The sequence below is a fragment of the Platichthys flesus genome, chromosome 20 (genome assembly GCF_949316205.1).
Source record: "Platichthys flesus chromosome 20, fPlaFle2.1, whole genome shotgun sequence".
NCBI classification, from domain to species: domain Eukaryota; kingdom Metazoa; phylum Chordata; class Actinopteri; order Pleuronectiformes; family Pleuronectidae; genus Platichthys; species Platichthys flesus.
The window spans coordinates 16,255,954-16,275,801 of record NC_084964.1 but is presented as its reverse complement, the minus strand read 5'-3'; the positions used below and the strand labels follow the sequence as shown (position 1 = coordinate 16,275,801).

The following is a 19,848-nucleotide window of genomic DNA, read 5'->3' as shown; positions in this document are numbered from 1 at the left end:
GTTGTGTGTCTGCAGTCATCTGGTTTCTCAAAATACCAAGTTAACGAGAAAGCCTGTGTCTGTAATGAGGTGGGCGAGGAGAAATCAAATTTGCCCAAATAAATGTCCACAGCAGAAAACTGATTCGTTCGGCCACATAAACATCAGGATGAAACTAAGCATCTGTTTATTCACGATAATTAAAATCGAGTCCAACAGAAACTAAAACTGACTCTGATAAAAGCAACGTCCAAATCCCTGCATGAGCTAATGGAAAAGTGACCACCATGAGATTCTATCTAACTTTACTGATGGTTCAATAATAAGTGTTTTCCTGTGGAGCCATCTAAGAGTCTTACTCCGCTCCACTTGGATCCTCTTGGTTTCCACTGAGGCCACATTGAGCCGCTGCTCGGTGTAAACCTGCCGGAGGTCGTTGCGAGCAGCCAGAGCTCGCAGCGGGTTCCTGGAGCCCTGGTTCCTCCGGGCGGGGCGCACCGCACGCTTGTGTTCTGTTACGGTCGAGATGAGTCTGAAAACACAGTCAGGACAAGTGTTTTAGGATCTGATTGATGGAGATGATCGACGTAGAGGAAAAGGCCAGAGAAGAATTCACTGACTTTGGTGTATCGGCCTGAATCAGGCTGAAGTCCTCCTCGGTGACGACCAGGCTGGAGTCGTGGAGCGAGGAGGGCGACACGGATTTGTAGAAGTTGCCGAACGTCTCGTCGTCATCCAGGGTCATCACTTCCTTCTCCGTCTCTGCCGTCACCTCAATGGTGGACGTCTTGTTTTTGCTCACGCCTGACCCGCCCGCCACAGCACGAGGAAACAGGAAGGAAGGAAACAGGAAGTGTTGCACAGACCGTCAGATAATTGTGCTTTTTGGTGAAAGGTGTGAGGACAAGATGAGTAACGCCTACGCTACAATCAGTCCTTAATAACACAATGTAGAGTTAATTGTTATCTTGGATTGTACCTTTGTTGTGGAGCTTGTCGAGGAAGGACTCGAGTTTGTCGAGTCGTTTGTCTCCTTCCACCTTGACATCAGTTCTACTGGAGATTTCTGTCCAGTAGCAACAAACAGGTTTTATTAAATTGGGGTTTTGCTGAAGTCATGTTGAATTAGTGGCACATGTGACACATATGGTCACAAGAGCCTGGTTCATTTATCAATATAGTGATTCACTCAAAGATCTCACCTTCATGTGGCTTCACAGGTGTGCTGTTAGATTTCTTAATAGAGATCAGAGGCGTCTCCTCTGAGACAACACCTGATGGAACACAGGGGGAGAATTAGAGCTCCAAGTAATAATCAATATTTGAGACACAGCCATCTGACAAATATCATAATGAATTTAAATCAATTACTACTTTGTCTAAAGATGTCAGAAAATAATGAAAAATAAACATCAATATTTTAAGAATAAAAAGGTTACATGTTATAGTGTCTTGTTTTGTCCGAAAACATGTAGTTAATTTGAAGTATGTGAATAAAAAGCAGCAAATTGTCAAATTAAATAAAGAATAAATGGCATTTCAGTCAAAAAATTGAATAACGGCTTCGCAAAAGTAAATCCACTCACCCCTCTTGGCCATGCGTCCGGCCACAGTGAACTGGACCGAGTCATTGGCTGCTCCTTTGCCTTTGTTCTTCCACAGCTCCTCCTTCTCCTTGAGGATCTTCATCCGGTCCATCAGCGACATCTTGGGCTCCACTTCTGGGCCGGACTTCTGTCGGGAATAAAGTCCAGTTTCAGATATCTCTTCTTTGTAAAGAGTGAAGATGTTTTACCCTACTTTCCATTTAGTGTGTTCTCAGAGGCAGTTGTGAGGACACACTAAACCATGAGTCAGCTAGAAAGGTTGGAGGAGGACAGGAGAGGGAGATTACTGATGATGGTGAAAGACGGTAATATAGTGAAGCAAACACACGAGCAGAAACGATTGTGTCTATGACAGCTATGAAAACCCCCATTTTTTATATTCATTATTTCTGGAGGAGAAAGCAAATACTTCCACAGAAGTTCTCACTGTGTTTGTCAAACTTTATTTTTACAACAAAAAGTCATGAAGGATGTCGAGGCCTGATGATAAAACACAGAATCCCCGTTCGTGCAGCGAGGCCGTCCATCACCCGGTACACAGCAGAGCTTTTATACATGATTTACTCCTGCTGTCATTTCTGCACCTGAACCACCATTAAAAATGAATTAGCAGAGGTTTACTGCCCCCTGGTCCCCCGTGGACCCCCGCTGAGGTGGAACAGTAATTAATGATATTCCACTCCCGAATATTTGAAGCATTTCATTGCTCTGTCTCTGTATTTTATTTTATTTTACAAGCTGCCACCCTTTACTCTATTGCTGATAATGAGTTTTTTTTTAGTGGGTGTAACGCAGCAACTTCCTTTCTTCAGTGGGTTACATTCAAAGAAAATCTATTTCTGCAAAGGATGGCAGACGAAGAACATGATGTGGAGGACAACTGTTGAGCGACTGTTGATTGAACAGGCAGAAGAAGACAAAAACAAGAGAAAGTCAAACACAAACTCTACACACTTGTTTTTGTTTGCATGTTTTCACTGTAAATTCATGAAACATACAACATTTATTCACATGAGGGCCACAGAGCGGTTTGTGCCGCATGAAATTAAAGTAAATGACAAACAAATGGTTAGGATTCACCAAAACCAAATAGCTAGTTACAGTCATAGAGGAATTTCTCCTAGCGGATGAAAGATGGTCGGTGTGATCTGCTGACTGTCAAGTCTGCAACTTAAAACATCAGCTCTACTGTTGGTTCTGCAGAATCGACTTAAACAGCCGCAGATGTCAAGAGCTTTAAGAAGGAAAAGATGTTGAACCGCGGCCAGGCCGATGTCAGGGAGGCATTAGAGCAGGAAAAAGTGCATGAGCAGTATTAATAGTCTATTCCCTAAATGTAAGTCAATGTAGGAAATTGATGGGATTGGAGGCTGGATGATTTGAGATTTGCAATGGAAATTTTTCAGTTACAATTTCTCAAAGCCGAAAGTGATGGTTTAAACTTGTTTGTTTTATTCAGTCGACAGTCGGAAACTCAGAGATATTTAAGTTTGTCTTGTATTTATCGTGTTTGACGAAGAAACGCTCCAACCCCAGGTATGACAATCCTGATATTTAAATTTAAATGTTATATTCCTTGCTTTTCATTTTAAAGTAAAAGAGTCTTTAAACAGTCAAACTGTCTAATTCTGAGCAAACTTGAGTTTCATTCAAACAATCCTCCACTCAATCCCCCCCCCCTCTCACCACACACAATGGTAAAAGGTAAAAGTGGTAACAGATTTTTTCTAACGTCAAACACGTTGTGGTCAAATATTAGCGTGACTTGAGACAAAGTTCAAAGCAACACATTGAATCACACTGACGTGCAGGGAGACGACACACCAAGGCCGAACATCAAAGTGGACGCTCGCTGATTTCATAACACGGGAGAATATGACACAAAAGCACACCCACCCACACACACCAGAGCCCACACAGATGTTTCTGCACATACAGGTCCTGAATGCATTATGAGGATGTGAGTTTTAAGTTGATTTGGACCGAACACACACATTGTTTGTGGTACAGGACTGAGAAAACCCTGCTTCTTGTACCTTTAATTATTAAAGGCTCATTTATGCTCGATGCGTATGAGTGAATGGACAAAGCCTTGTGTAAGTACTCTGCATTAATTTCTGTTTTTGTTCACGTCATCCGAAAGCTTATGGATAAGAACACAACAAATGTACCAAATCAGCACCACATGAAATCTTGGGGGGCAGTGAAGCCAATAGTTTAAGCGAGACGACCATAAGACACGAGGAATACACTTCAACAATAGATTCATATTCCTTATGTCGAGACGTAGCTGTTGGTGTATTATCACAACCTTCTCCGCCGCTGCCATGTTAGTTGCGATCCGAGGAAGCTGTGGACTCGGCACTGCCCTCTAATGGATGTACTGCTCATCAACCATGCCAATGTAAAGAATGCATTGAGGTATGTAACATGTGTGTCTCTTTTTGTGTGTAAAGGCAGCAGAAATCAGCCTCAAAACTCAAAAACACCACTTTAAATGCCTTGTAAACCACAGTTTCACAGTGCAGTGAAACTTGTGCAGTCATGCTACAGTGTGTTTCACAGCCCTGCAGCATTCTCCCACACTGACACAGCCCCTCCAGCCTGCAGCCCATCTCTGGAGTCGATCAGAGGAGGGAAATACCTTGGACTGACAGGACCCCAGAGACAGGGGGAGGAAAGGAAAAGGGCCCGGGGCCTCGAAGCCTCACAGGAAACCATTTTTCTCAGCCCTGCCCGACTGTACGGAGCAGGCCGCACCTCGGCCAAACCACTGACACAGATATCAACCAACCGAGGGCCGGCAAACCGCATTCATGTAGCAACAGCGAGTGTGTCGACAGCTCTGATTCCTCAGAGCGGGTGAGAGATTGTCCAGGAAACAGGGAGAGAGAAATGCAGGGTTGCCTCATGCATACACACTCACCTGGAGGGACAGGGAAAGGCAGACAGGCAGGTGTCAGACAAAGGGTCCACAGTTTGGGGAACAGAGGAAACTGGAAAAAAAGGGTGGAAGAGGGGGAAGTGGTAGGAAGAGAAGAGGAAAGGAAAACGATCAGAGGACAATGCAGGAGGAAGAGCGAGGCAGGGCGACGTCGTGAGCTGGTTTCAGAGAAGAAGAGCAAAGAAACAGACACAGGTCATTTGAAACCTGCAGTAACGTTTGGGAGAGTGGGAGAAGAAGGAAGAAGGGAAACAGACTGTTTATAACAACGCATGAGGAGCGAGCAAAACACCATAAAGTGTGAATCATCCTGGCTTACAACGGCAGGAATCTGGCTTCATGATTTAGTGGGAAATCAAGACGCTGGTAATAAATTGGAATTAATAAACTCATCTTTAACCGATTGTCTCGGCTCCTATTTTTTCCTGGGAATCACCGCGGCTCGGAGACAGTATTTCCCAGCGAGTGTTAACGGAGTGACACGTCTGTGGGGGAGCTGCGGTGTCGGTGTTTTGATTTGTGGAGAGACTCGTCTGCAGTGAGTCATCGCTGGGAAACTAAAACTAGACACTTAGCAAATCCTGCAGGATTTAAAACAAAACCTTTCAAATATTATTCTAACGTCTGCATGGATTTCTGTAAAAGACGGTCAACTTTTTTAACTTATTCCTAAAGCTGAATTGATATTGACAGAGCAGCAGTTTATATTTTTTTGAGGACAGCATTAATCATTACCTGGTGAAAGGCTGCAAACAGTCAAAGTAACGTATTATTAACGATCATTATCCAAAACACGACAGAGCTTTAAATTTAATTTACAACCGAGGCCTCACTTTACAACACGACCGTGGGGCACTGAGCAGCGCAGCCGGCTTTACAGGAAACATCTGGAGCTGGTTGGAGATGGCCACGGTGTGTACCATGCATGTTACATTCCCTGGTCTCCCACATATCAAACAAAGAGCAACAACATCTGTTTGGGCTTGGCAGGCTGCGAGACGGACTGACAGGCCTGAACCTGGAAACCAGAAGGGCCTTCTTCTGCGAGGTGGAAATGTAACAAGAGCGGTCACATACGGTGGATGCCACACAGATGATGTCCCTGTGAAAACTCTGGAGAAAGTCTGCAGGAGCCCAGGTGGGAACACAGCGGGAGATTATCACTATCAATATCTCGGTGTGACGAAGAGGAGCCGTAGATGTGGAGAGACATTTGAGAGCTTTTGGAGATGAAGGTCAGCCGCGGAGTCGATTTTGCTCTAAACAAAAACACATGATCTCTGCAGCAGAGTTTTCACGGTACGTCCCGGGTTCTGCGTGTTCCACCCTGAAGCCGGCCCTCACCTGAACGCTCCAGAGATTCTACTGTTGTTGTGAAACGCGTCAGACTCAAGAATCTCCTGCTGTGTTCTGGCAAACTCCTGATAATGTCCGCACCCTTATCGTCTGGAGGTTCTGTCTGAAAGCACCTTGAGTTTCCCAGAGCTCTCCAGTAGCAGAACAAGTTCCAGACCACTCCGTACTGAATCAACGGAAGAAGCCTGCAGACTTCTTTGGGGTTTGCGGTCGCAGCCGTTGTGCCATTAATGGAATTACACTAAATTACATGGACTCTGATGATTTATCATAATAAAGGCAGACCACGGGGAAATGACCTGACATCAGTATTTAGCTGAGTGAAGAGTTTCGGCTAACCGGACTTTATTATAAAGTAGATTTATTCTAAGTTTAACTCATCTTTGGATGAAGGACGAACCCGATCCATGAAAAGCCCCGAGAGGTTCCCCGACCTTCACAGACATCGAACCGAGGAATGCCACATACGTTTAAACATGTCATCACTTCAGTCCATTTGGTTTTTCCTCCGCTGAATCATCATTAGATATTTACAAAGTGTCCTCGTGGTGAGTATTATATAGTCTAATGGATTTTTTCCACTTGTGAGGGGGTGGGGGGGCCTCCATGGACTTTCAACACTCCTTCCAAAATGTGTCCGTGTCCAAGTGTATGAAGAATACAAAGCTTGCTTGTGGAGGATTGTTTTTCTAACTTTGAGGAGAGGAGAAGTGAGATGCTGTAAGAACCCGGCAAAGGAAGCAGGCATTAGCGTGGAAGGTTTGCAGGTGTTTGGTCGCGGTGTAGGGTTTTATTTTGACAAGGGGGGGGGGGAAGAGGGTGTGTCTCTCTTCCTCTTTGTGAGGCTAACTAAGCCCTGGATCACTGGCTTTGGCAACACCACTTCCAAAATCTGCTGCAACCCGGAGCCCTCCGAGCCTCACGCCCTCTTGGCAGCGGCTCCGGGGGGAAACGAGCTGATTCAGCAGAAGAAGAAATGTGTGCACGGCCAAAATGTGTCCTTCCCTGTGAACGATGCTGAGGGGAAACCTCAACATGTGGCAGGATCTGCTCATTAAAACCAATACCACCGTAAAAGAATTGGCTTTAATTTGTAATAACTCTCGCAGACCTGTTATTCCTCCCACATGAGTAACAGCTTCACCCCACCACGCTGAAGGAGAGGTTAATGCAATAACTCACCTTTTTCTTCCAGGCATTTTCGGCACCTTGGAGCTTATTGAAGCGATCGGCCAGTGACGTCTGGATCAGCTCGGTTGGTTTTGACTTCTTCAGTGTGTCCTTCTTCTCATCTTTACTGCTGAACTCTGACAGTCTGTAAAAACGAATAAAGACGAATATGTTATTTTCCATTACTCTTACACGGCAGCATTCAAATACAAGTTGTGTTTAACTGAGCTACAAAAGTCTGAGTAACGTTTTAGATTTTTGCCTGAATTCACAAGTTCACAGTGCTGTTAATTTTAAATACTGTACAGTATATCTTTGAGAATATTTAGTTACTGGGAGCTGCAGTAATGTGGTTTAACCACAGACAGGTTTCCAGAAATGAATCCAAAACATTCCAGACACAAACGCCACCATCTTCCACATTCAGAGCCGGATTCTGTGATGGAGGCATTGTGGTATGTCGCCGTGGAGGCGAGCTCCCGCTGATACACACGTCAGTCTCAGCTGTCAATCAGGACATGTCACTGAGTTTTAAAAGCATCAAATAACGAACAAACTCACTGGAAACACGTCATTTACAATTTACTTGAGGTATTCTATTTAGTTTGGTCCATGTCCCAACCATTAACATAGAGGAGGCTATGACGGGCACTGCACCCAAACACTTTGATATCAATTTTGGGAGCTGTCATGTCGTCCATCTATATATTAAGTCTATAGGCTCATATGAAAATGATTCCAACCCCATTTGAAAATGATATAGTAAAGTAATAATGAGAAATCCTAGTGTTTAAATATTGATCATAAGCTAGAGTCCATACACTGAATTTAATACTTCTGCTTTATTTCTATTGTTGTTTTGGTTCTATACAGTTAAAGTTAACCAATTTCTTTTTACTATACTGAAACATGATGCTGTGTTGGTGTTCATCCAATGACCTCTGTTTGAGGGAGGAGCCACCACTTCCATCCAAGCTGCTGTCCAGCTCCTCAGGGTCCTCCGACACCGTGGACATCTTCTCCAGACTCCCGTCAGGAGACGAACTTTGCATCTCCTCAAAACTTCCTCTGCTGCTGCCGCTGCTGCCCGCGCTGAGTTGTCTGTTGATGCTGTAGCACCCCCCGTCGGGGACATCGTCCGTCAGTGACTCATCCTCTCCCTCGTTTTCCTCGTAGTCCTCATCCTCCATTTCTTCCTCTTCCTCTACTTCTTCCTCTACCTCTTCCTCTACCTCTTCTTCTAGCACCTCCTCCTCCTCCTCCTCTTTCTCCTTCTCTTCCTCTTCATCAGCCTTCTGCGTCTCCTCCTCACTCTCATGGTGGCTGAGGGTGACGCTGCTTTGTCGAGCTGGCAGGCCCTCCGGCGTGGAGCCCTCGCTGTGGTCCGACTCCACGCTGGTGGAGCGACATTTCTTTAGGATTCCCTTGATGCCGCGAGGCCCCGAGTCTTGGCGTTGCAGAGAGGGAGGCTGGCAGGGGGGGGAGGGAGGGGGAGAGGCGTCTCTGTGCTTGCTGTCAGAAAGGAGACTGGAGGCCTGGTGTAGACAGGGAGAGAGACATAGTTTACTTTTACTACTATATTTATAATATCTGGAAAAAGACTATTAAATGGCAGGAGCAGTATATTCTACTGTAGCTTGATTATAGCACATAACTGTCCCTGATGACATTTTCCAATAGCGACTGACTCCTCTGCAGTTTCCACATAAACAGTAAAAACCTTCTTCTATTACCCCAAAGTCTCAAAGACGGAAACATGCCTCATGTACAGAAACATTCAGTTTCAGCTTTCAGTGACCTACTGTTGTTAAGAGGAGGATGAAGGCTGAGGCATCAGATAAAACAGGATGAAGTGTTTAAAAGAGAATATTTACAACTGCAATTCATTTCCAGCAGTTGTCCGTCTACAGTGGAAAGAGAACACATCACTGAAGTCCTCACAGAACGACGCTGGCTCCCCATCCGCTACAGATTCAGTTCAAGATTCTATTTGTATATTTTTTAAATCACTACAAGGTCTGACTCTGCTTTATATATCCGAACTTTTAACCCTTTCCTCTGCTCCGGGACCCGTGAGATCAAAGAATTCAATGTTTTGAAAAGGCTTAAAACAAAAGGGCGATCATGCTTTTACTCTTTTAGCTCCAACCCTTTGAAAGACCCCCCCCCAAGAAACAGGAATAACTGATTATCACAGAGTGAAACCGTGTGGAGAGAAAGACAAATCTCAAAGACTTGTTTTGGGACAGCACATGTGTTTGTTGTGCTTTCCAGGAATAAACAAAAAACACAGAAATGAAAAACGTATGTGAAGTAATACAACAAACTCAAAGTTCACCCAAAAATTGAAGACTCCCTCATTATCTACTCACCACAATTTTCTAATGGAAGGGGTGGCTGAAGTGTTTGAGTCCACAAAACACTTGTGGAGTTTCAGGGGTAAACAGCGTTGCAGCCAAATTCAATACAATTCAACACTTTACCCACCCCGCCATCGGCAAAGTGGTGAACTATCCCTTCAAAATACATTAACTCTGCCAATACATGTTTCAAACCACCGTGACCAGCCGCTAAGAAACAAACAAATCCATTTGTGTTTGTTCAATCCATCACTGAGATGACACAACAGCAGACAAACTGCTGACAGGGCAAAGGTGCAGAGGGAGTGCTGATTGAGGAGGAGCTGGAGAATACACTGAGGTCGACTGGATGCTGAAGGGCAATGCTAACCAGGTGGCGAGACGCTTCAATGGAAAACACAATGTGCAGAACACGTGGGGGCGCCTGTGTGTGTGTGTGCACGTAATCAGTGTAAGATGTGGTGACGTGTGCCAGTGTTAAAAACAACTTTGAATCTACACGTCCACTGCAAAAGCAAAAAACCTAATGTAAATATGACCTGGGAAGAAACGGAGCCGAGCTGGAGGTGAGTAAGAGCTCTGGAATTGGCTCGCATGCGGTGGTGAGATTTTTCAGACGTGAGAGCGCGTGAGTGTTGAGTCAAAAATATTATCTTTCCAAACACAATCCACAGAGATGACTTCTTCAGGGGGTTATGAAAACCAGGTGATAGTTTGAAGATACCTTTACGAGAAGAACTCACCTCTCTCTCCTCGGCGGCGGCGGCACCATCTTCCTGCTGCTCGTTCCATGAAGGTTCATCCGAGGCCTCCTTCTCCCCCATCGTCTGGCCTGTGTCAGATTTATGAAGCCTGATATATCGGGGAGAAAAGGACAAAGATGTTGGAGACAAAAGGTTAAATCAAAAAACTGAAACTCGATGAAACAGAATCCACCCTGTGAGGGACGAATAAAAGTTCAGAACCGCAGATGGCTTTGCACTGGAGGGAGTATTTTCACGAACACAAATAAATATGTAATATTTTTTACAACGTGGACTTTTTCGATATGAAAATATTTTCTCCTTTATTAGAAACAGTGGAGCTTTGCTGAAAAAGCTCAAATGCACTGAAGCGAAAGGAAAACTGAGCACAGTTCAAACTCCATGTGGGCAAAGAAAGGACTGAACTGTCTGGCTCTCACTGCTGCAGCCATTAACCTCAGCCTGGTTTGCATCACCATAGCTACCTAACTAAGTGTTTGTGTGTGTGTGTGTGTGTGTGTGTGTGTGTGTGCATGAGTGTGCAAGAAAGAGAGAGAGAGAGAGAGAGAGAGAGATATTAAAGGCGAGGTCTGCAGGTCTATCTGGTTTATCTCTGCACAACCTTTCATTGCTCTGTAATTACCTCTGCACTCGGCCTGTGTGCGAGCGTCACTTGTTTTTTAAAGTTCTTCTCTCGATCCGCTCCTGTTGTTTTACATGTAATTCATCGCCATCCATAAAACGTTTTACTCGACCGGTGACGAAGACGAGTTTATTGTTTATACGTCGTCCCTCCAGTAGAAACACATGTGAACCCGCTCACCTGGTAAAGGCCTCGTCCTCCTCGCTGCTCATTAGACGTTTCACTCTGTCACCGGCCGGTCGACGGCTGCTTCCATCGTCTGCCCCCTCCGGGTCCTGCGGGCGGAGAGAAGAGCGGAGGATTAGGAGCTGGGTTTTTAGAATTCCTTCCGGAGGAGGAGGACGACGACGCCGGCTGTAAACAAACCTTGATGAAGGAAGTGAGTGAATGAGTAAAGCTCCTCCCCTCCACTGGAGCAAAGCAGTTAAACATGCAAATGCTCCGGCTGAGTTGCTTAGAGGTCAAGGCTGTGGTGTGTGTGTGTGTGTGTGTGTGTATGTGATTTTTAATCAGAGTTTTACCGGGTGGGAGAAAAATACCAAAACCTTTGAGTGCATAGAGTGCAAATAAAACAATATGAAGACAAGATGAATATCGCCTCTGCTGCATTTTCCACAATAAACCATCCATAAGGGAGACATTTAGTTTTGTATCAACTATTTTGAATGTTCTCTGGAGGTTAAATAATGCTTCAAAGTGTCCACTGTCTGAGTCAATGCCCATTTAGAGCCTTTTTTGAGATACAAGTAAATGTTTAAAAGTTTGATGAAAGCCTGTTACCAGCTTAATTATTTTGTTCTATGAAGCAATTTTCACATGAACTCTGCAAAATGGCCGAACGATTGTGCCAGGACTTTCTCAGGAGTTTGCCTTTCACGAATGAAGAACGAAGCAGGTCCAGGGGAGACACGTTCACATCAGCAGGAAACTCTCAAGAGTGATCAGCTGACTTCTGCTGCAGAAATCCCAGTGCTTTTGTTTCCAGCACATCAACACTTCATCATCTGTGTCTTCTACGTGCACGTCACCTCTTGAGAATATCCTGCTGTATTCTCAAATGGGCTATAACTGGAAAATGTCCGAAGCAACTAGCTCGGACATTTGCTCTCTCAAAAACAGCCCCTCTGGATAATTTAAGGAGATTATACATATTTCAGCGATGGTCTGAAAGCAGCGATAGTCACAAGACGTTTTAAGAAGCTGCACAAAGTTTGACCCAGGCAGCTGTGAGAGCGTTGTCAGTAAACACTTCACCGCTGCCCCGAGGTGACATGGTGCTGATAAGTGGATTTCCAGCTCTGAGGAAAGAAACCAAAATCCAATGCCGTTTTGTTTTTTTCCTTCTTCACCAAATTACAAACCAAAGCTCGACAGAATTAAAGGCCTCTCGCATCAAAGCTGTGATACAGATTATAAAGAAAGAACTCTGTGAATATATCGCCCTTCTGCAAAACAAATGAGCTGTGTCTTTCTCCAGAAGACTTAACGCCTTGGTCCGTGTTGGAAGGCGGACACACTATAACCTCACTCCTCCTGCTGCTGCTGGAGACACTGACTCACCGGCTTTCACCAGGGACTGTGGAGGAGAAAGGAGTGATAAGGGAAAAGTGACGACAGTGAGGGAGCATCTGTCGGTGCTGATGACTCTCAGACGAGGGAGACATTGAAAAGGAGGAACAGAGGGAGACAAAAAAAAAAGAACTAAGTGTGATTGTGAGATGTAGCGTCTTTGTAGGAGCCGGTTTTCCCAGCAGGGTTTTCAGCACAGCAACTCGCTGCCATCTGGGTTCACTTGGCCAACCTTGGCACTGGTCCTGCTCTGCGAAGGCCAAGTTAGAACAACTATTTACATCCAATATCAGGAAACCTAACCACGTCCGAAACCCAAGCAGCCTGGGAAAGCCCCGATACTTTTAAGCACACATGTGTATATCTCCCCATAGGATTGGGACATTATCTAGTTTTTGTTTTCCAAAGTCCATCCTCTAGTTCCCTGGACTTTTCTTTTCCCACCCGTGAACTGTTTGTGCTGAAGTCACGGCTTTGGCCAAGTGTGCATCCAGGTGCAGGACAGCTCACTTTCAGAGGGAAGGGCTGAAGCAAACACCATCTGCTCTGGAAAAGTAAATCAGTAAGAAATATGAAAAGGAGGATCTCTCGATTGGTTATGAAATATAGATATAGCATCTGTGACATCACTCATACACTTTTATGTTTTGGCGCTTGGTTAACCGTGTGTGTTTCGGGAGGAAGGAAATTTAAACTAAAAATAGAGAGGATTTTAAAAAGCAGATGGTTGAGACATGTGAATGAGGAGCTGCTTTCAGACATACACTGAACTATGGAAAATCTGCTATTATTATCCAGAGGGGATTTATATGAGAACGCAAATGCCCAAGTCAGTTGCTGCGGACATTCTCCGGAGTTTCTTCTGCCAATCCCATGGTGACAACTCTGGATAATGTCCAAATGAGAAGGATCCAGGGGACTCACACCAAGCAGGTGGGAGCATTGATGACGTTTGTGATCCCGGCAGCAAAATGTATACCTAACGTCCTTTCTCCCTCCGTCACCCCCTCACTTGAATACCCCAGAGATTTCTGCGAAGTCTCATTTGCGGCTGAGCGGAGAATCTCCTGCTGCATGGTTCATACATGAAAGACAAACTCAGGAGAAAGTCTGAAGGTCTGTTCAGAGCACACATTATCTGGAGTTCATGCCTGAAAACTGCAAAACCTTCTATGACAATTTAAGGATATTCCCCATATAATATGTGATTCGTGTAACACAGTCATGCAGGAGATGGAAGTAAAAGCTTTGATACTGGACCTTTAAAAGATACTTTTTGGTTGTAGCAGACCTCTTGGAGGAGTTCACAGGCGTATCATCGACTAAAGGAGACACACACAAACACAAAGTTGGTTAAATAAACAACAGTGAGACTTGTTCAACTAAAAGTCACGTTAGAAAGATATATAATGAACTGTGTTTTTAAATCCACAAAATAATTTTCTGATATTTGTAAACAGAAAACATAACAAGGACTGAGCACAGACACCTATATGCACAGGTAGATTTAATAGTTGATTCAATGGATGTACTCAAAGGCAAAAGGAGCTGCACACAGACACACACACACACAGACACAAACACACACACACATCACAGTCTTTTTAGGTCAAGTGGACGTTTTCCTCACTGGGGGAAAACAGCTTGAAAAGTGCAGAGAGGAAACGTGACTGGATATAATCTCACCGGCTTCACTCATGAGGAGGAAAAAGAGGGAGATACGTGCACTGGCCTCAGGTCCGAGTCTTTAAGGTCATCAATGAGAGCGACACTGAGATGATTTCTCCCTTTGTAGGAAGACGTTGACGTGTGTTTGCACTTATATGTGAGTGAGAAAGCAAATAAATCCTCCTGTGAGTTTATCTAATCAGAACCAGCCCCGGGAGTAGAATAAACTTCTAATCAGAACAAAAGGAAACGATTAAATTTAATGGTATTCCAACCACAACACAAAATCCTTAAATCAGCTCACTTAATCCCAGCCTCCCATTTCTTTAGGAGTGCTTTTTATTGTCCTAACAATGTGACTTTCCAAGCCAAAGAAAACAAAAGGAAGAAGAAGAACCAAAAGAAAGGCAAGTTTCTGAAAAACTCCCCTTATCCACTGGAAGAAAAAGTTCAGTTGAGGTCTATTAATACTCAGGTTATGATTTATGATTCCACGCTCCCCTCTTGTCCAGCACGGAGCGTGATTTAGATCAGATGATGAAACTTTAAGTATCGTCGACTGTTGATTCCTCTCAGACTCGGTCTAGTTCTGACTGCGGGCCAAACTTTTCTTACATCATCAATCCAAGACTGAGAGAGATGGAAAAACCTCCACTTAACTTGACTGATTCTTCCATAAGTGCCGTCATCAATCACACGAGGCAGCTAAGTCAGCCTTTGACCTTATTGTGGCCAGCGGACCCGGCACATGAGTGAATACATGATGAAACAGCACAGACCCTGATCAGACCTTTGAGTCCTGTGTGATCTGATCAAACGTGGACTTCTGGTCTGAGTGGTCAGATCTCTTGACGTGTTGAAGCTCCGCCTACTCATCTAACGTACTCTGTCCTGCTTCATTTAGACAACAAAATGATTCCTAACTGTTTGACAACATACAGCCTGAAAAACACTCAACTCAATGAGGTTTAAAAAATTGTCAGTTTGATTTAAATACTCAACTGGGAAGGTCTGAGATAAGGGAAGTAGCATAATGGCTTTTCAAGTTGTTATCTTACAACTTCTTTGTTTGGATTAAATATACACTTGAGGTTTATTGAGACAGGGTCACCCCAACTTCCTGAGCAATGTAGGAGGCTTCTTGTTCAAACACACACAAGCACACACACACGCACACACACAGTCAGCCAGAGCCACTCACACTCTGTGGGCTCAGGTGGCTGACAGAGTCAGAAAAGCAGCCAGCGGCTCTTAGCTATTTTCTTGTCTCTTTATAGCGACAGGTTCCAAATTTAGTCCATAATGTTAACTGACTGAAACAAGCTTCCAGTGTAATTTCATTGGATCAAGCATTTCAGCTGTAAGCACACACACTCACACACACACACACACACACTCACACTTTGAACAAAACTCTGCAGACACGTGCCAAAAATGATCTCCCTTATGTTTTAAGAAAAGAAAACCACAGCCTGCAGCGCAACATTCAATTTAAAATACACAGAAACAAAACAGAGCCAAGCGTTTCAGTGCATCTGCTTTCCTTCACTTCTTCAGCCGTAGAATTAGAATATCATGATGTGACATCATTAATGAGCTTCGTACAACGCTGAGTAACACAGATACCCTGAATGAGTCGAGGGCTGAAGCAGCCTGTGGAACAATGGGCTGTGACTCAGTGAAAGTGGAGGGCTCGTCTTACCTTGTGGCTCCTCGGTGTCATCGGTTTCCAGTCGCCTACGAGAGGGAGAGAGAGATGGAGACGAGTGAGGTCACTCTCTCAAACACTGATGTGATGACACGGCTGCTACGACCGATGTTTGCAAACTATACAGAAATAAAGTCGTAGTTATGCAACCAACACAAATATAACCAGGTTTAAAAAGGATGCATTAGAGCAGGGCAACTGGTAGATGCCTTCTCTCCCTTGTATGATAATAATCTACTTAAGCTGCTCTTCCCTTCCCTTGATGATAATAACACAACAGCAATGTCTGTGTGGCATCTGAAGATGACCATTCATCTCTGAGTAATGGACGTTAAATATGGATGGGGACAACAGCTGCCTGTGGGGCTGCAGCGATGATGTTACAGGATAGGGGGTGAGTGAGGGGTGGGGGTGGGGGGGGGGGGCTGCTTTACACACAATAGAGAGTCGTGGTGGACATCTGGGAGGGGTCAGAGGTCACTGAAAAAGGGGAGAGTCCCAAGCCCGCCTGCACGATCAAAATCTGTAGCAGTCCAGACGGTTTTGAGGTTACTGGCTCGATAAACCCCCCTGTCCATGTTCCATTGTTTATGTCGAGCACATCCCAATAAAAATGGCTGCATGTGCATTTTAGTTATAGTTATGTATAATGAAGTTCATGGTTATACTGTAAACCATCAAGCCTTCATTGCATTTCAATTATCAATGGATATATCGGTATTAGAAATATTCTACTCTCTAATATCGGTAACGAGAACCAAATCTCCATATCGGTCGGGCTCTGGAGGGAAAAACTCAAATTGCAGTAAATATAAAATCTGACTCCGGATCCTCTGACCTTTACCTGTCTCAGTGCCAAACAATCTTTTTTAGAGCAGGATATTATTATGGTTAATTTGGGGCTTGGGTTTTAGCTTCTGCAGAAAGTTCACTCATGCCTAGATGCCTCATGCAGCTTTGTGCTTGTGTCAGAAATGAGAATATGTGAGACAAAGGTATTTATGCTGTGTGAATACGCTGCAGTGGGAGATGGGGCAATTGTGACATTTCAGCCACATGGGTAAAAAAAGCATCACAATATGCAGCCACCTAAAGTAACTGGAGAGTCTCAGCAAACACTCTCAGTGACCGATGCCTCAGGATTCAGACGCTCAACTCTACAACTGCAGGGCTCGGTGACACTTCGTCAGGCCCCAGCCGCTCTCTGACAGCTCGCTGACGAGGAGAGGCCGCACACGACGGCCGCCTGCTGCCATAAAAACCACCCAGATAAGAAGAGAGAGAGAGAGAGAGAGAGAGAGAGAGAGAGAGAGAGGGAGAGGGAGAGGGAGAGAGAGAGAGAGAGAGAGAGGGAGAGGGAGAGGGAGAGAGAGAGAGAGAGAGGACGAGGAGAAAAACAGAAACACAGACAAACTCCCGGTGGAAGCTGACGGGAGAAAGGTTGAGCACCTTCATTGAGTCGAAGTATGAAGCAAGGCTGTGAGCCGGGGGGGGGGGGGGGGGGGGGGGGGGGAGCGGAGTATGATGAAATGAGTATAATCACGACTGTTGTCCTGATTAAAAGATTCAAATCTCATCGTCTACAATTTGTTTCGCTAACTGGAGTCTGCAGTGGTTCACTTCGTGTAAACAGTAATTAGCCTCAATCCCATTCGATCTGTGTATAATGTAATACAAAGTGCTAGTCAAACAGTTACTGGTGTTTACCACTTTGTAACTGACACACAAACACACACAAACACACAAAATACAACCCTCAACTTAAAAAAATACACCGGTCACACATGTGGAGGAAACTTCTCGAACGATTAATGAATTCCAGATGTTCTGATATCGATACCTGCTCTCCATATATCAGCCGATAGTGATGACGGATCTGATTCGTGTGCATTTGAGAAAAAACAAACTCATTTTAACAGCTGTGTGCGACTAGCCCTGTATTGGGGTGATGATTGGTATCATAGTTGTATTTCCTGGTTCAGGTTAAACCCATAGAGGGATTTCAGGGAAAAATAACATGTTGTAGTTCTGTCTGGGTGAGACTGATGTACTGATAAGAGGTGGTATTGGATCAGTATATTAGATTTATATTCTCTCCGATGTCTGACCCTGAATTTTCAGCAGCTTTTCTGATGCTGGAGTTGGAAAATCTCTACCATGAATAATATCTACCAATAAACCACAATCGGTTTCCTGTGAGTAACAAGGATAGATATACAAAGAGTTGTATATCATATCATACTTTCTATTTGACACTGCTTTGTGTTAAGAAGCCTGATAAGTCTGGAGGCCGCCTGCTGTGATGTCACATCATATCTTTGTACAAACTGTGCACTTGTGTTATTACTGAGCTTCCGGGGGAACCTTTCGTCCCTGGGTTTCTTTAAAATGAGATTAAGGCAAACAGAGAGGTGACATCACATGGACACGCAGAGATACGTTGGTGGGACATGTCAAAATGCAGCTTTCAGGAATGTCACTCTTCAGCTCCACCAGGGACGGATCCATGTTTGTGTCAGATAAACGTGTTGACAGACAGTTTTTCATTATCACTGTGACAGCTGAGACGCAGTTTCCTACACACACACACACACACACACACACACACACACACACACACACACACACACACACACACACACACACACACACACACACACACACACACACACACACACACACACACACACACACACACACACACACACACACACACACACACACACACACACACACACACACACACACACACACACACACACACACACACACACACACACACACACACTCGGTGTACAATAAAGATCATGCAACTCTATTTATCTTCCATGCAGAATGATATACGGTCACCTCGAAATAAAACTGACATTCAACAAACTGCAATCACTCTGAAGGAATAACAAACAAGATAATACACAAAGAAATCCTCTGATACAGAAATGTTGTGACTAATAACTCTGTAATACTCGCCTGCACACATGACTGCACAGCTGGACTTTGACACGCAGAGAAGGTTGCAACAGAACTGACAAGATTAGTGGCTGACGTGACAGGCATGTCAGACAAACACATCAATGCGTCAACCTATCTCTGTAATTAAAGACGTAGTGTGTGTGTGTGTGTGTGTGTGTGTGTGTGTTTGTGCGTCTTCACCCTGTGATTTGCCACATATTCTTCCTGCTGTGGTGACGCTGTTAGAAAAACAGCCTCTTTCACACTGAACCATGTGCACAACACAATTATATTTTTAAAAAACTCAGAGTTCACAAAACCTTTTCAAACTAACAATGCTTATCCAGTTTCCTTATCAACACTTGCTAGCTGAGATCTGATGGAACTTGTTTTCAAACCCTGTTGCAACACAAGGCTCCCGATCTTATGAGGTAATTGGTCCAAACCATCAATCACAGCTATCTCGACATCGGGCTTCATTACGCGCAGGGCATGAAAACTTGGCAGGACTCAATTCCCCCCTCCCCCTTCCCCTGCAAGCCCCATACTATGAAACTATCCTAAAACCCCCCGTCTCTCTCTCTCTCTCTTCATTCCCTCCTCATTCCCTCAGGCAGTTTTTCAAGAGCTGACAAGTCTGGCTCTGTGCACACATCAAAATCCCCGACTTGATTACAGCCAAACATGCCCAGCACCACGACTGGACAGGTTTTACTCCATGTATGTTCAACTCTCAAAAGGAGCATTCGTGGCCACCGATGACAAAAGGTTAACCTGACGAATCCCAAACATGCAAGGTTTCCCCCACATGACTGTAAAGTGGAGCACAACAAGCGGCGTGCCTGTCATCGCAGTGCGAGTGTGGCACGTCTCTCTGCTTTGCACACATGGCCAATTTTGGAAATGTGAGCAGCCCTGTTTACCTCAAACAGAAGATTGCACTAAGCGGTCCCACAATGTGCAGACTCGTTGCCTCCCCTTCACTCGTTAGGAGCCAGCGAGCTAAGGACGTCTTTAAAGGCTCAATTGCAGATAATGAATAAATTAAAGAATATTCGAGACAGCTGCTACTGCACCTGATTCAGATTCAATTCGTGGAGGATCCGAACATTATGCTCAGATATGCTTCTAAGCCACGTGTGTATAGTC

At 44.6% G+C, this 19,848-nt stretch overlaps 1 protein-coding gene across 4 annotated transcripts in view; it reads right to left on the bottom strand.

Annotated features, from left to right (window-relative positions):
• svild (supervillin d) overlaps positions 1–19,848 on the bottom strand; it is a 41,017-nt gene that overhangs the window by 7,265 nt on the left and 13,904 nt on the right. For 2 of the 4 annotated variants that reach the window (XM_062413752.1, XM_062413753.1), the window contains exons 3-13: positions 15,742–15,776; positions 13,632–13,693; positions 10,983–11,077; positions 10,160–10,268; positions 7,996–8,591; positions 7,069–7,201; positions 1,566–1,713; positions 1,182–1,253; positions 959–1,045; positions 600–783; positions 339–511 (exon numbers count right to left, since the gene is read on the bottom strand). In XM_062413752.1, coding sequence (XP_062269736.1) covers positions 339–511; positions 600–783; positions 959–1,045; positions 1,182–1,253; positions 1,566–1,713; positions 7,069–7,201; positions 7,996–8,591; positions 10,160–10,268; positions 10,983–11,077; positions 13,632–13,693; positions 15,742–15,776 — 1,694 coding nt within the window. Of the gene's footprint in view, positions 1–338; positions 512–599; positions 784–958; positions 1,046–1,181; positions 1,254–1,565; positions 1,714–7,068; positions 7,202–7,995; positions 8,592–10,159; positions 10,269–10,982; positions 11,078–13,631; positions 13,694–14,057; positions 14,756–15,741; positions 15,777–18,717; positions 18,810–19,848 lie in introns of those variants that run through there. The other 2 variants (XM_062413755.1, XM_062413754.1) reach the window with 2 other exon arrangements.